Genomic DNA, 16093 nt, shown 5'->3' with positions numbered 1-16093 from the left:
GGTAGAATTACAACAAACCATTAAATTGTGACATTGATCTTTATTGACATCATGAATATGTTATAGCCAACACAACTCCAGCCATATGCTTCTCCCTCTCCCCAAACGATCAACTTCCCTGAGAATAATAGTATTTTAAGCGACAAATTCTTAGGCTTAGCTAAACCAATTCTTTTTAGAAGACCCCACTAAATTTATTTATTTTTTTAAAATATTTATTTATTTATTTATTTATTATGTATACAATATTCTGTCTGTATGCCTGAAGGCCAGAAGAGGGCGCCAGACCTCTTTACAGATGGTTGTGAGCCACCATGTGGTTGCTGGGAATTAAACTCAGGACCTTTGGAAGAGCAGGCAATGCTCTTAACCACTGAGCCATCTCTCCAGCCCCAACCCCACTAAATTTAATGACACTGCCCAGCTTCTTCCATTAATTAATAACAAAGTCTCAGTTTCCCCTTGGCAGCTGGTTTTAAAATCCTTTGATATATAATTTCTCAGAGCCAGTGCTTTCCTTCAAACATTTTTCATGTCTTCTAAATAATTTTACATATGTGAGATGTTTAGTTTTTCATGACCTTTTGGAGGAAAAGAAGGAACCACACCGACATAACTCGAGCATCCATGAACCCCAAAAATTACAGTGTACAAGATTCAATTTTAAATATACATGAATGAACCCCCATAATGCTCTTATAGTAATACTTTTCTCATAATTGAAATGATTTCATATGAATTAATCAGCTTGGTTATATTGAAAGACGTCTATATGAAAGAAACATTGTTATCTCATTTATATTTACAGATGAAGAAATTAAGGTTTATAAAATTATGTAATATTCTGGGGGATCGCTCAGTGGTAGAGTACATGCTTAGCAAGATTAAGGACTGTGTTCTATCTCTAGAAGTGTAAAGAAAGACAGGAGGATAAGCAACTAAGCAAAGCCATTAAATGAAAGATCTTGGATAAACGCAGGGCAAGAGGTAAACAATTACTTTAAACATGTTTGTGTTTTGACTCCTCTCTGAATGGTTTTGAGAAGGGAGATAAGACTGTTGCAGATGCAGAGGCAAGACTAATGGGGAGGGAGATGTTAACGGGGACCTACAGGATTGAGGACCAGTTCTCACTACTTCACCTGGTTATACGATCTTGGGCAACTAGAGGCATCCAGGTATAATAATCTTCATAAGCAGTGATAATAAGTGTGTGCAAAGGGCCTAGTAACTCATAAGTTATGGAGAACATCATTATATTTCAATAATCCTCCTTGTGCCACAGATCAGTTTGTTATCTCTTCTCTGTCTTTCTGTTGTTTTATCTTTTATCTCTCCCCCACCTCTGTCTATTGCTCTTTCCTCTGCTCTTTTAGTAAGCAATTGGAAATGGTAGTTGTGGGCTTTATTCAACGTTATTAACAATGTGCAAAATGTCTAAAATGCAAAGCCGTAGGGGCATTGGCATTTTAAAGCAACTGATGATCTCACCTTTAACATTTCCATATTTCATTGCCATTGCTTTTTATCCCTTTGATTTTCTTTTTCTCTCAGTCCAACCCCTGCCATAATGGAGGTGTCTGCTATTCCCTGTGGGATGACTTCTCCTGTTCCTGCCCTACACACACGGCGGGGAAAGCCTGCGAGGAAGTTCAGTGGTGTCAACTCAACCCATGTCCCCCCGGTGCACAGTGCCAGCTGGTTCCTCAAGGGTTTGAATGTAGGTAGCATTCACAGCTGCCGTCCATCCAATTTACTTGGTCCATTTCAATTGTCCAAGCCAGAGACAGTGAAAAAAAGAATTCAGGCTTAGACAACTTAGAGAAACATGTGTGAGAAGTTTACAAAGCCAGAAGTGACCAATATCATGACCGGGATGATCTCTGTGATTCATGCTGGCCCGAGTTTCTAAGCGAGAAAAATGGACCATTGCAGCAACAAACCCAGCTCTTTGATTATTTCAATCTAATTTGTGAAGAACTAAGCAAGTGATACCTGCCTTTGTTTTCTCGATACCGGGAATACGCAGCAAATCCGTGCATCTGCCACACTGTGGTTCCTTGATTATGCACATGGCCATCAAAACCGAAAGCTTCCTCACATCTAAACAGGGAGAACCCACGTGTCTTTTGGTGTATGCCTTATGTGTATGGTGTATGCATTAGGTACAGGCTCACTGTTTATAGTAACTGGTCCACCCACCCCCCCCCTTCTGACTGGTTCTCCAATTTAAAGATCACAGTCATGACTCTGAACTAAGTACTATGGTTTATGCATTGCCTTCTCCCTTAGGTCAAATAATTTACAGTCCAGATATAGACAATGCTCTGTGTTCAAATGAAATTTAAATCCCTTCTTGTTATTCAAAAATTGTGCTTTTACAGGTATGCTCTAAAGTCTTATGGTCTCCCACAGCAACAGAAAAGTACATTCGGAAGATGGAACCTAGTAAAGCAGTCTGAATAAGGCTCATAGTTTACCCTGAGTTTGCTTGATCTCCTGGTCATATGCAATAAATGTTCAAATAAGATTTGAAATTTTAAAACTCTCTCTAGTTAGAAGCATTATTTATTGAAGCAAAGCTCTCCAAAGAAAAGGCGAGATCTAAAAGTGTACCAAGCATTTTCCCTAGATCACAAGAGGTGGTTTCACCTTCTCCAGCAGACTTGCTAAATAGATTTACAAAATGTGATAGACAGCAAAGAGATAACGAGATTGGTTGTTTAAACATTGGTTTAAAAATACATGATGTTTGTTTATGTTCCTTCCCTCCCAAATTCCTTCCCCAAATATGGTAAGGAAAATAATAAATAAATTAACAGGGAAATTAAATGAGATATCTTTTAAATCTAGCCAAACCCTATATTCAAATTATAACACTTGAATTATTCAAGTTTTCCTCCTGATGTGATTTTTTGATCATTGTCGCACTTTCCAAAGTAAAAGGTGATGTTACTCCCGAGATCATTCACTTACTAATGCTATGTAGACATTTACTGAAGGCCAGGCACCAGTCTCAGGGAATGCATGAGTAAATACTTCTATAGCAAGAATACCTGGTCCCATACAGCTAGCTCTTGCACTAGAGCAGAGTTAAGAAACAAATAAAAGCCAGTTTCAAACAGCAACAGGAGTTATGAAGTAAATCAGGAATAGATTAGAAGGATGAGACGAGGAAGACCTATTTTAACTTGGGTAGCGGGGGAAGGTGACATTCCAGCAGACCACAACACTGAGGAGGTACTGAGCATGGGGCAGTTGGAGAAAGAACACTCCAGGTTTAAGTTACAGAGAATGCAGAGGGCCTGGGTTGGGACAAGCTCCTTCATTTTGTGACTGTGTCACATGAGTGAAGAAGAGAATGTTATGAACTAGAAGTTGTTAAACAAGGGTCAGAGCACACAGGCTTGGAGGGTGGAGTTTAGAACTTCCGTCCTGAACTAAGAAGAGGTTTTTAGAGTCCTCTGCAGCTACCACAGATGTAGGGAAACTAAGAAGCCATCTTTTGTAGGACCAATGATGCTGGCTGGAATAGAGCATGGCAAGAAAGGTCCCAAATGTGTTTTCAGGTCGCTGCTACTGGAAAGGGAGAACAGGAAATTGATCACTGGACTGAAACGGCAGAAGTCATTGGGACCTTGCCAAGAGCAATTTCAGTGACGTGACAGGGACAACAGTAGAGAAAACGGGAGATGAGAAAGTTGAAGGCGTATACAAAGTACTAAGTTTTTATGGTAACAGGAATGAAGAAATAAGAGGGTGGTCAGGGTAGCGGCGCTATGGGTCCTGTGGGTCCCTGCTTTAAATTTTCAGCAATCATAGCAGATTTTACTTTCATGGGAGAAAATGGCAAAAAGGGAAGGGAAATGTTAGTGCAGGGGTAAAATTTTGGGTGCACACAGAAAAATGACTAAAAATAGCAAAAATGAACAGTACCCTGCATGGGACTTGAAAGCCTGATCTCTGAAAGGAATATGGACAGAGTGTCCATTGTAATGCTGAAAAGAGGGCTGGCCCAGACATGATTAATTAGGCTGACAGGATTGGTAGAAAGCTGAAGCACTTCTGTGTCTTCTTTTGCCTCAAGGGTGTGTATAGGAGACTATAAACACACATAGGGCCAGATATTTTAAGAGCTAGAACAAACTGTGAATTAATCATGCTGTAGCAACTCAAATAGAGAAATGCAGTAAGATATTCACAAGTGCTGTCTTCGGTGTAATACATGAATACAAAGTGCTATTGTTTCCCCAACCACATGAAGTTACTTGGCTATAGGTAGCAAGTTGATACCTGGCCATGTAACTGGAGGTTTTTTTTTGTTTTGTTTTGTTTGGGTTTTTTTGCAGCATAACTCAATCCATCATTGTGAATGTTTCTGCTAACTGCATGTGGGTGAACTTAATCAGAAGTCAGGGTCTATTGTTAACTAACTAGTGTGTCACCAAAACTAAATTTGTGATGTCTGTGTATTTACATGAAAATGAAATGATGATTGACATTCCAGAAGATTTTAAATAAAAAAAAATGGTATGAGTTGAGTTTTCGTATTCTCATTGGCGGGTTTGACACCCTAGCTTTATACTTTAATGACCAAACTACTCACCTTCAGTGAATCTGCAGTTCTTCTCTTGTAAAGCAATGACAGAAAACATCTAAAACGGCCACAGTTAGATAGCAACAAGCACAACACCTTATGTGTCAGTCATATAGACATCCGCAATGTGAGGAGAAATACAAAGAATGAAGGTAACAGTTTCTCCTCTTCCCGCTCTAGGTATTGCAAATGCTGTTTTCAGTGGCTTGAGACGAGAAACACTGTTCCGAAGCAACAGGAACATTTCCAGAGAACTCACCAACATCACATTTGGCTTCAGAACACGTGATACAAATGCAATGATATTGCATGCGGAAAAAGAGCCTGAGTTTCTTAATATTAGCATTCAAGACTCCAGATTATTATTTCAATTGCAGAGTAGCAACAGTTTTCATCTGCTACGTCTGATGAGTGTGCAGGTGGTGAATGATGGCACGTGGCACCAAGTGAAGTTTTTCATGATCGACCCCCTGGCCCAGACCTCCCGATGGCAAATGGAGGTGGACAACCAAACACCTCATGTCACCAGTGCAATTGCTACTGGAAGCCTGAACTTTTTGAAGGACAGTACAGACATCTATGTGGGTGGCCAAGCTATTGACAATACAGAAGGCCTGCAGGGCTGTCTGAGCACAATAGACATTGGAGGCATATATCTCTCTTACTTTGAAAATCTTCACGGTTTCATTAATAAGCCCCAGGAAGAGCAGTTTCTCAAAGTCTCTACAAATGTGGTCCTTACCGGCTGCTTGCCATTAAATGCCTGCCACTCCAGCCCCTGTTTGCATGGAGGAAACTGTGAAGACAGCTACAGCTCCTATCGGTGCTCCTGTCTCTTGGGATGGTCAGGGACACACTGTGAAATCAACATCAATGAATGCTTTTCTAATCCCTGTATCCATGGCAACTGCTCTGATGGAGTTGCAGCCTACCACTGCAGGTGTGAGCCTGGCTACACTGGTGTGAACTGTGAGGTGGACATGGACAATTGTGAGAGTCATCAGTGTGCAAACGGGGCCACGTGTGTCAGCGGAACTCATGGCTATTCTTGTCTCTGTCTTGGAAATTTTACGGGCAGATTTTGCAGGTGAGCACAAAGTCTATGCGGAGCTCAGTGTTTTGGGAGCTCTGCTCTGAATTTTCCTTGTCAGGCCAGAAATATCTCCCCTTTAAATGTCTACATGTGCTAAACAAGGCTGGCTTTGAGCACCTCTGTCACAATTGATCATGTAAAAATGTGATTATATTGTGAAATATTCCACAACTATGAATAGCAGCCTTTTAACCAGATAGTAAACACAATGTTTATATTGTATAACTTAAGATTTATAAAATACAGCTTAGTAAAGGAAATTTAGGGCATACACTAACACGTAGTCAGATGTTCTGTGGCCTTTCCATAATGCCTAGCATGCTGCTGAGAGCATATTCATTCAAGTCACCCATTTGAAAAGTCTCCCCCTTTTTTTCAAATTGCAATAGTAGTTGATTGTTCTCATGATCACTTCAATTTTATGCTATGCAGAAATTTAAAAAAATAAGTTTTTCCTTCTAAGTCACATTGCTTGGGTGTTATTATTAGTATACAACTTACACTGCCTTCCATTTATGAAATAATTGAGTCATTGTACGGAGGTGAGAGAGTTGTTATTAACCAATAATATATTCCAGGAACTGGGCGAGATTAGCTGGAGTGGAGCAGCCTGTAGACATCACTTGAATTCAGAGGCAGACTCTCATGGCAGACATTACAGGCAGCCATGCCTATAAAAAGTTGTGTTATCTTCACAACACCTATTATTGTTCAGCGCTGTTGATGGCAAGGAACAGTGAGAAGTGCTTGGGTTATTCAATAGGTGCTGTTTTCTGTGAGTCAACAGATTCATTTGCCAATAAATAGCAGACCTGGTTAAAAGCAAGAGAAATTTGAGATCAAAATTAGGAGTCTTACACAGTGACCATGGATAAGAAAACATGTATGCCCTCCTAACAAGTTCTCTGAATTTTTTTTCTTGTCTGATTCATCAAAGTCAAGTGTAAAGAATAAAGTTCTCAAGAGTCCCTTCTGATGAACTCTTCAGAAGCTGTTTATTAAGCTAAGGTGTGTATAAAACTGGAGGTTTGCATTGCTAATGACCTCTGTTAGAGCTATTGACATCCTTGACACTTTTGAAACGTCCTTATGATATTTTCTTTTTGAAGTAGAATTAATTAGCTCTTTTGAAAAGACACGCCCTTATATCATCTTGCAGCTGGTTTCTCTGTGTTAGCTGCAGTACATGGCAGAACAAAAGTGAAGTTTCTTTCCAGTTACTTCCCAGATAATTATTCTCTATCACACACACACACACACACACACACACACACACACACACATGCGCACACACATGCATGCATGCACAGACACACATGCACACACACAAACACATATGCACACACATGCATACCACACACGCACGCACACATACGCACTCATGCGTACACACACACACTCATAAGGCCAAAGGACCTGAGCAACACTCCTAAAATCTGTTTAAAAATCAGCTTTCAAGCCTAAGTAAGGATTTTTTTTTTTTTTGTCTAGCAGTATCTTCTTAGCTTTTAACAAGCTGTTGTTCCTTTTATGCGGATTCTTCAGCCCATTCAGCCTTGCTGCCGTACAGGGACTCGCACGCTGAACTCACACGCAGTTACACTGAATACTATACACAAACCTCCTGGACAGCACTTGGCTTGCACTATGCAAAGCTATGAATTATGAGGGCGGGAGCAAGCAAGTCTTGGCAGGGCAACTGTAGTTCAGCTCTGAACGCCAACGGAGACATCGCATGAGTGCCTGAGCACCGGCGTATTCTCCTTGCTTCCCTGGCCTTTGTAGAGATGCAATTTTCCTGTGGCCTCCGTTGATTTATTAGAAAAGCAGCTGCAGATCTAGCTATGTGAGCTAGCCCTAAATTTACTGCCACCCCAGGCCATAGATCTTATCTCCTGCAGGAACTGCGGTGGAGAACCGAAGATGGATGGCCATGTTGGTTGCAGAAGCCTCCAGCAGGGGCTTTTTTGCTGGAGAACCTGGTGTTTGTACAATGCAGCAGCACGAGTGAGCATTTATTGTTCCTCCAGCCTTGGGACTTAATTAGCCTAACACTGACTACATATATGAACTTTCCAAAAAAATGTTTTTCTTGAATGAAATGAATGAGATGAACAGCTGTGGCCGTTCCTTTTATTTCTCTAGACAGAGCCGATTACCCTCGGCAGTCTGTGGGAACGAGGAGACAAATCTCACTTGCTACAACGGAGGCAACTGCACTCAGGTCCGGGAGGACTGGAAATGTGTGTGCCGGCCAGGTTTCACTGGAGAGGGGTGAGTCACACTAGAACTTCATGGGCAGGAGTTCTGCGCTAAGGAACAGTGGGATTGCGCAGAGTTCATTTGCTCTTCCAATTTTTCATTTCAGTTCCCACAGGAAAATCTTTGTTGAAATATAGGTCCAGACAGAAATTAAGCAACAGAAAAGAAGAAAAATGACAGTGTAGGTCAAAGTATAGAATATTTTACCAGCCGAGACTTCAAATAGGAAAATATGATTTTTTAATATATATAATGTTTTATTATTCTTTCCTATAAGTACCTTCTGGATTCCTGGAGTCCTCCCCTCCCCTGACTAACTCTAACATATGATTCCAAAATATGGTTATTTTTAAGGTAAAATAAAACACACCTAAAAGATGCCTCATATGATAAACAACACTCTAAAGTGTATGTACCCTTCCAGGGAACTATTCCTTCCACAGAGAATCCTTCAACTCTTCACTTAGGGTCCACCATTGGAATCGGACTGTGACCAGCTTGGATGCAAGCCAAGTTGTGTATGCATTTGACTGGTTGGAGTGTGGGCAAGGGGAAGAGAGAACATTCTCCCTGCTTTGATTAGATCTCCAAAGAGCCAGGGGTGGTGGTGGCACACACCTTTAATCCCAGCACTCAGGAGACAGAGGCAGGCGGATCTCTGTGAGTTGAAGGCCAGCCTGGTTTACAAGAGCTAGTTCCAGCTAGGGCTGTTGCACAGAGAAACCCTGTCCCAAAAGACAAACAACAACACCAAAATAAAAACCAAATCCAAACAAAAACAAAAGGTCTCCAAAGAGATATCCATCCCTCAGACAGATTACAAACCAGGAGTCTATGGGCACAGGTATTATGTACGCAGATAAAACATAGCCCCTAGTTTTTTAAGACTAATCCACTTACCTTACAATATTATCCCCACTTCTTTGAGCTCTGTAAGCAAGGTTTTGTTGTTTTCATTGTGTGTGTGTGTGTGTGTGTGTGTGTGTCTATGTGTGAGTGACATTGATTGATGCTGAAATAAATGTACACAACAATGAAGTTGAGCTGCCATCCAAGCGTGGACTTCTCTTGGGAACGCTGCCATGATTTCTTGAGTAAGTGTTTGCTCAGCACAATTTAAACAAAATATAAAATGTGCTCCTCCATCTTCTGTAGACTAGAATAAGATACAACCAAGATCCATATATGTGTGTGAAAGGAAGTAGAGAAGTCACGTCCCTTTTCCAGTCTGTCGCTCTATGACGTCAGCTATTAAGTCAGCATTCGGTTGACCTCTGCTTCCAATCTTCAGCATATTATAAACATATCTTTGTCCCAAATGTAGATAAGCCTTTGCTTTATTTAAATGCTGGTTGCTTTCTGGCTTAATATTAGCCCCACTAACAGCACCATGAGTAGCGTTCATCCAATACCTTGAATTTGTTGCTGTTAATATTTCTATCTCCTCTGATACCTATCAATTTTCAAATTCATACTTGTCATTTAAATGATTAAGATGGGGAAAGGATCACTAATTTTCGTTCCTTTCCTGGGAGGACTTTCATCCAACTAAGCCTTACTAATGAAAAATGCTTTCAAACAGTGAATGTGTGTTTAATATATTCTGATTCCTCCAAAACATTGAGCATTATTAGTTAATTCAGGAGCACAGAATGACTTTTCTTTGACTTTTCATATATTAGTTATCATCTTCTTTGTTTGTTTTGCTTTGTTTTTTTGCGGGGGATGGGGTCTCATTTTAGCTCTGGTTTGTCTAGAACTTGCTACATAGAGCAGGCTCATCTTAAACTTGCTGTCATCCTTCTGCCTGTCTTCCCCCATTGTTGGGATTTGGGGGGTGAGGCACTACATTCAGTATATTATTTTCTAATAATAGCTTCACTGGCGTTTGTCATGCATGTGAAAACATCAACTCTTTTGCTCAAAACAGAAATAAGTAAGGAAATGAAAGAGTGGTAGAAAGAACTGGGAATGTTCAGATGGGTCCCCCAGGGCCTAGGGCAGCAAGACTTCCACACAGCCGAGGACATGAAGAAGCTATCCGCCTGCTTAAGCCTCCAGCTTCATAGTGTCATTTCATCGGGTCCAGATGATGGATGGTGTGAGCACTGGCCACCCAGGACACAGAGTGCTTGGCAAGCTCCTGAGAGTTGTCAAGTCTGGCTGGGATCTAATCAGAGAAGCCTCTTCCAGCCCAGAAGCCAGGACCATAAAAGGCAAATAGGGTCTCAGCTATGCTCGGTATCCTGCTGGAGTAAGGAGCTGTTTTCCTTGGAATGAATTGCCGTTTCCCTCACACCAGGGATCTCACAGCTCCTCCACCTCAGCCCTTGCCTTTGAGCCTGGTGAGAAGTCTGGGGCACACATGGAAGTTCTACTTTGGGGGATGTGGAGATTAAAAACAGTTTACATCATAAGCTTTTCCGCAGGGACCCTGGGGCTACAATTTCACTAGTTTCCTAAAGTAGTACAAATGCCATCACCACTGCTCTACCCCCAGGCCTTAGCAGAGCATTTGGCACAGGATAGGCAGAACTACCGTATCAATCCATGGGTGTCCAGAGCAAGGACTTGTTCACTATATATAATAATATTCCAAAAACCTAGAAGAGCTGATTTGAAAGTGTCAGTTGAAGGATTGTGCTGTTTGAATTATTGAACCTAATTTGAACATTACAACAATGCATACCAAGTATCCAATATCACACACACACACACACACACATATACACACAATTTACCCCACAAGTGCGTGTCGTTTTTGTGTTCGTGTGTCAGTTTAGAAAAAAATCAAAAACAAAATGCCCTTAGAAAAGGAGGCAGGCAGTGTCCCAGTACTCACGTACTTTAGCATGGACGCTACTTCTTTGGGAAAAGTCTTATTGGAAAGCTGTTACTAGAACACTGAATTCCGTGTTACTACTAGAACACAGTTTATTAACAGGTTTCTTACTTTTGCTCAGGTTAAAAAAAAAGTGTCGTTTCAAAGGAAAGTAATTCAGTATCTCCCAGAATTAACCCAGTCTATCCTAAGGCAGAGATAAAACGTTCACTATCAGGGCTCCTTGTGCTCTGTAGATTCCAGGTTGGCAAAATCACCCTGCCAGTGTCCTCCTAATAAAATCAACAATTATAAGGTGGCAAACTCAATAGCGCCCTTAAGGGACAAACAGGGCTTCTAAATATTTGCAGGCATTTTATTTAAATTTATTCAATGTGTGCACCCATGTCTGTCCATCTGTGTCCACAAAATTCATAATATATTAATGGGTTCTTAAGGAATCTTTAAAAGTACCTGGTGTGTGTAATTGGGTAGAATTGGTGACCACTCCGTCATGCTAGGAAGAGAGACAAACCATTTGCTCCACCTCACAGCTCACTTATTCACCCAGCCCTGGGCTTCTGCTTCTCCACTCATTTTCAAGGTGTGAAGAGGACATAGATGAGTGTGCTTCTGCTCCCTGTCTCCACGGAGGCCTGTGCAGGGACTTGCTCAACAGATTCCAGTGCGTCTGTGATGTGGCCTTCGCCGGTGAGCGCTGCGAGCTGGATGTAAGCGGCCTTTCCTTTTATGTGTCCCTCTTACTGTGGCAAAACCTCTTTCAGCTCCTGTCCTACCTCGTTCTGCGCTTGAACGATGAGCCAGTCGTAGAGTGGGGTGCTCAGGAAAATTATTAGCGTGTACGCAAGCATCCCCGGGGGGTTAAAACACTGACTCACAGGAAATGCCATCTCAGTGTAGGTCTCCGGGAAGTGAGGGACTAGAATCCATCTTGAGGATGAAACTGCATTTAAGCCTTTTTAAAGCACACCGCAGGCATTCTAGGTTTTTATAAAATATTTTCCTATTCATTTTTAAAATGAAAAGTGTGCTCTTAATATAGCCAGACATACCTCATTATCCAGTGTACTGAGTCCTAAGGCCCTGTCATACTAAACATGTCTCTGTTGAATGGCTTTATTGAAATTAGAAAACCTTCTCTCTACACTTCACTTTTGCATGTCCCTATTTTCCTGGCTACAGTTTACCTCATTCTAATTTGGTGTGTTCTCTTCCCTCTCATCGGTTATACGTAACATGAAAATTTGAAAATATCTATGAACATTTTTATAGTCATGCGTGTTTTTATGCAGAGCTATTCTAATGAACTGTGGCCAGTTCTTTTCTACATGAAGAAGAGGGGAGGATTTTTTCCCCCAATAATGTGGAGGAAATGGTCACATTATCCTTCACTAAGATCGGGTCAGATAGACTTTTCTCTATTTCCTTCTCTTGAAATTTTCCCTTTCCGTTATAATTGAAAACTTTCTGTTAGATGCTGATACATTTGTGGGGGTTTTGACTTTTCCATCATGTTTTCCCTGGTCGATTATTTATGTTAAACATCTTTGGAGGAGCATCATTCCAAAGGAGATGTTATTAATGCTCGTTGAGGGGGAATTACTTTGACCCAGTGAAGAAACTCATGACACCACTGAAATAGCAGTGGCCCGCAGAATGCCCTTCTGCCAATGTGCCTTGGTTTGAAAGCATTTGGGGGACTTTTCCTCTTGATACTATCAGTGTTCACTGAGTCATGTCATGATTGCTTTAAGGAAGTTCTTTGGCTGTGAAAATACCAAGGTGAATCTTTTTTTTTTTTTTTTTTTTGGTTTTTCGAGACAGGGTTTCTCTGTGGCTTTGGAGCCTGTCCTGGAACTAGCTCTGTAGACCAGGCTGGTCTCGAACTCACAGAGATCCGCCTGCCTCTGCCTCCTGAGTGCTGGGATTACAGGCGTCCGCCACCACCGCCCGGCCCGAGGTGAATCTTAATGCACAGGAAAATAACAAGATAATGCCCTCGGAAAGTAAAGAAACTACATTCTTGTTCCATTGTTCACTAGCTATAAGGTAGCGGCCCTCACCCTGTGGCAATCGTCTCAAACTAGTAGAAAAGTTGAAGTCTTTTATTTATTCTCATCATTTTCCTCATGGCTAAGTCTCTGTGTCCGTAACTCTGCTTCAGACAGCCCCCTGCAAAGTGAGATTTTGTGACCAGGAAGTTAGGCAAACTTTTCCAAAAAGCATTTGCATTCCTAAGTAGCCACAATAAGTATTCGGTAGATTATAGTCAGAGACCTTATGTAGAATTCACGTTCACTCCCCTACACATATCTTCAACTGTGTGCTTACAGACCATTCGGAATGTGACCTCTCCCTTAGAGAATATAGGTAAGGAGTATTTATCCACAATGTCTTTCTCTGTACAGTTCTAATGCTTCCATTGTCATTGTGATTGTCAATTGTTCTATTTTCTAACTGTCTTATTATTTGATAGCTTTTTACTAAATTCTCTCTATTATCCTTATTTCTCTGTAGTTCACTACGTTTTTGTGACTTATGATTTCACACATTTTCACAGAAAAAAATAAAGTCTTTTCTTCTGCATGTGATTTGTGATTTCTGGTGGCACATGTCTTTGTTGGCTTGGACTGTGGGTTACATAGCAAGAGATCCACAAGTAGACATACTCACACAGGCACACAGACACACAAGCAGAGACACTCACAGACATATGCACAAACACAGACACAAAGAAACGCGTACACAGAGACACACCAGGAACACATACGAATACTCATCTCTTTATTACTCTTCCGCATACATGTCATTGCAAGTAAACACCATGATACCAAGGGCTAGGTTCCATGGACTCTCCCTATCAGCAAGGGATTCTAGAACACAGTAAAACCTCACTGGTTCTTACAGTTGACTTACATTGTTTCTGCCTACACCCTCACTGGTTCTTACAGTTGCCTTACATTGTTTCTGACTACACCGTCGCTGGTTCTTACAGTTAGTTGACTTACATAAGTTGGTCTTAGTTTTACCTGGTCATAAGGAAGAATCATCTCACCTAAGGAACAAAAATTCAGACATTTGGTTATTCACATATTCACACATGTTCTTGTGGATCATATTTCCATGACAGATTGTATTTACTTGAATAGAAATTCATTTCATTTTTCTGATGTTTCATCTTTAACATGTGCCCCACTAGATTGTGATGGGCGTTGACCATCTTCCTCCTTTGTGAATGTATAAGCGGGTAGTGGACTTAACTACCTCTTTCCAATGAAGAAAAGAGAAGTAGAGAAAACAGGAACTTAGAGAAATGCCATGTTTTGATTGTAAAGAGAAAAATAAATTCAAGTAGTTTTGGTTCAGAAATCTGGGTCAGGACTGTGAAAAGCCATTTTTAACTACATCGTTTTTTTCTCAACTACACTTTTTCAATACGGCATCAATAAAAGTCTTTTCCATTCCAATTGTTCACTAAATTTTGTTGGAAAATCACTGACATAGAAGTCGTTTTAATACTTCAAAATTAAAGCTCTTCTGGAAGTAGTACTACATACAATTTGAATTTAATAATTTACAGAGGAATTCTGTTTCAACTGTTAATGTCAATTCCAATACATATTGTTTTCTTGCACTTCATAACCTTTCTACCTACTCAATAAATGATTTTGAATATTTATGATATGGTAATCCTGGGTCAATAGTGAGGCAGGAAGTGGTTAGGCAGGACTTCCAGGAACAGAGAGGACTCTGGGAAGCAGAAAGGCAGAGACACTAACAAGATACAGAGGAAGTGAGACATACAGAATGAAAGGTTAAAAGCCACATTTCAAAATGTAGATTATTACAATCAGGTTAATTTAAGTTTTAAGAGCTAGTGGGACAAGCCTAAGGCTAAACTTTCATAATTAATAATCAGTCTCTGTGTTGATGTTTGGAGATTGGCAATCTACAGATAGTCCTACAAGAAAGCTTGTTACAAACACGACTTCACAGCTCCCAGTGGTTACCATTGGAGTAAGTTTGTTGTATATCAAAGCAGAGAAAAGAAATAATACATAGGGGCATCATTTATAGAAAGATTTCAAATCAGCATAAGCAAAAATGAGTCAACATTAGAGTTCTTCAGCAATGTTATAAATTGATTTGCACCAAAGTGAACTCCCTCTCTAGAAACCTCCAAATAAAATGTGAGTAACAGTGCCAGGAGTCTTGTCAAGAAAACTGTGCACTGACTGGGAGGAGCTGCAAAGATCTGGCAGGTTTATAAGCACTGACCATAAACCAATTCAGCATAATTAATGTGGCTACACCTCAAAAATCTGTTAAGTTTGTGTTGTGTGTTACTTACAATAGCAGAATGATGGGGTTGAATGAAAACAGAAATTTTTACTCAACTAAAGCTTGAGGGAATGTGTAGATTGCCAGGCCGAATAGCTGACCTAAATCACCTGGCACTTAAGAAAAAATGTAGGATCGAGAAAGATACATGTGTGAATTTCAGATCATTAACACTGGATCATGCAATAGTGAGGAAATGTTTGACAATGCAGAATCTCCTTAAGAATGTATTTTTAGGTGCACTGATTTATTGAGCTGGTTCTTTGAAATCAAAACCCTTCAGCTCTGTGCCATTTAGACCTCTAAGGCACTTTTATTCAGAAAAAAACAGTTAAGCTTCATACACACGCAGGAGGTCTGCATTACCTCACAATCTTTCATTTTCAGGCCAGAGTGGTAGAACCAGAACATGCGGCCAGGAAAGGATAGAGCCATTGGGAAAGTTTGTTTGGATGTTCTTTCTCTTTTTCTTTTTTAAATCATTCGATAAAATAATGCTGTTAGAAAGATATTTCGTTGTAAATTGCAGGAGAGTTCCTGTTGAAAGATTAAGTTAATGCTCATTCAACCTTTATTGAAATACATATCATATTATAAATATATTACAGGATCATTTTATATGGCTCAGTCCACTGTATGATACATGTCTGATATCTGCCAAGATGCTGCTTCTCCTGGGTTTTAAGTTACTATAGTAACACAATGTATTAAAGCATTTAAAGGGATTTTAGCAACCATAAAATCCAACTCTTCTTTATGTAAAAAAGCAAAAATATAATAATGTAGAGGGAGTACTGTAGTAATTGGAGCTGTGGGCTGTGTCCTGCCACCCCGGCCGCCTGCCCGGCTAGCTTATGCCCCGAAATAATTACACGGACACTGTGTTCATTTAATCACCGCTTGGCCCTTTAGCTCTAGCCCTTACTGGCTAATTCTGATATCCCGATCAACCCATCTC

General features: G+C 40.5%; 1 protein-coding gene across 1 annotated transcript in view; it reads left to right on the top strand.

Moving 5' to 3' along the window:
* Crb1 (crumbs 1, cell polarity complex component) overlaps positions 1-16093 on the top strand; it is a 241606-nt gene that overhangs the window by 191089 nt on the left and 34424 nt on the right. The window contains exons 8-11 of the mRNA XM_026779634.1: positions 1555-1720; positions 4778-5684; positions 7836-7964; positions 11378-11504. Coding sequence (XP_026635435.1) covers positions 1555-1720; positions 4778-5684; positions 7836-7964; positions 11378-11504 — 1329 coding nt within the window. The remainder of the gene's footprint in view (positions 1-1554; positions 1721-4777; positions 5685-7835; positions 7965-11377; positions 11505-16093) is intronic.

The sequence above is a fragment of the Microtus ochrogaster genome, chromosome 6 (assembly GCF_000317375.1).
Source record: "Microtus ochrogaster isolate Prairie Vole_2 chromosome 6, MicOch1.0, whole genome shotgun sequence".
NCBI lineage: Eukaryota > Metazoa > Chordata > Mammalia > Rodentia > Cricetidae > Microtus > Microtus ochrogaster.
This window is presented reverse-complemented; position numbering and strand designations above follow the sequence as displayed.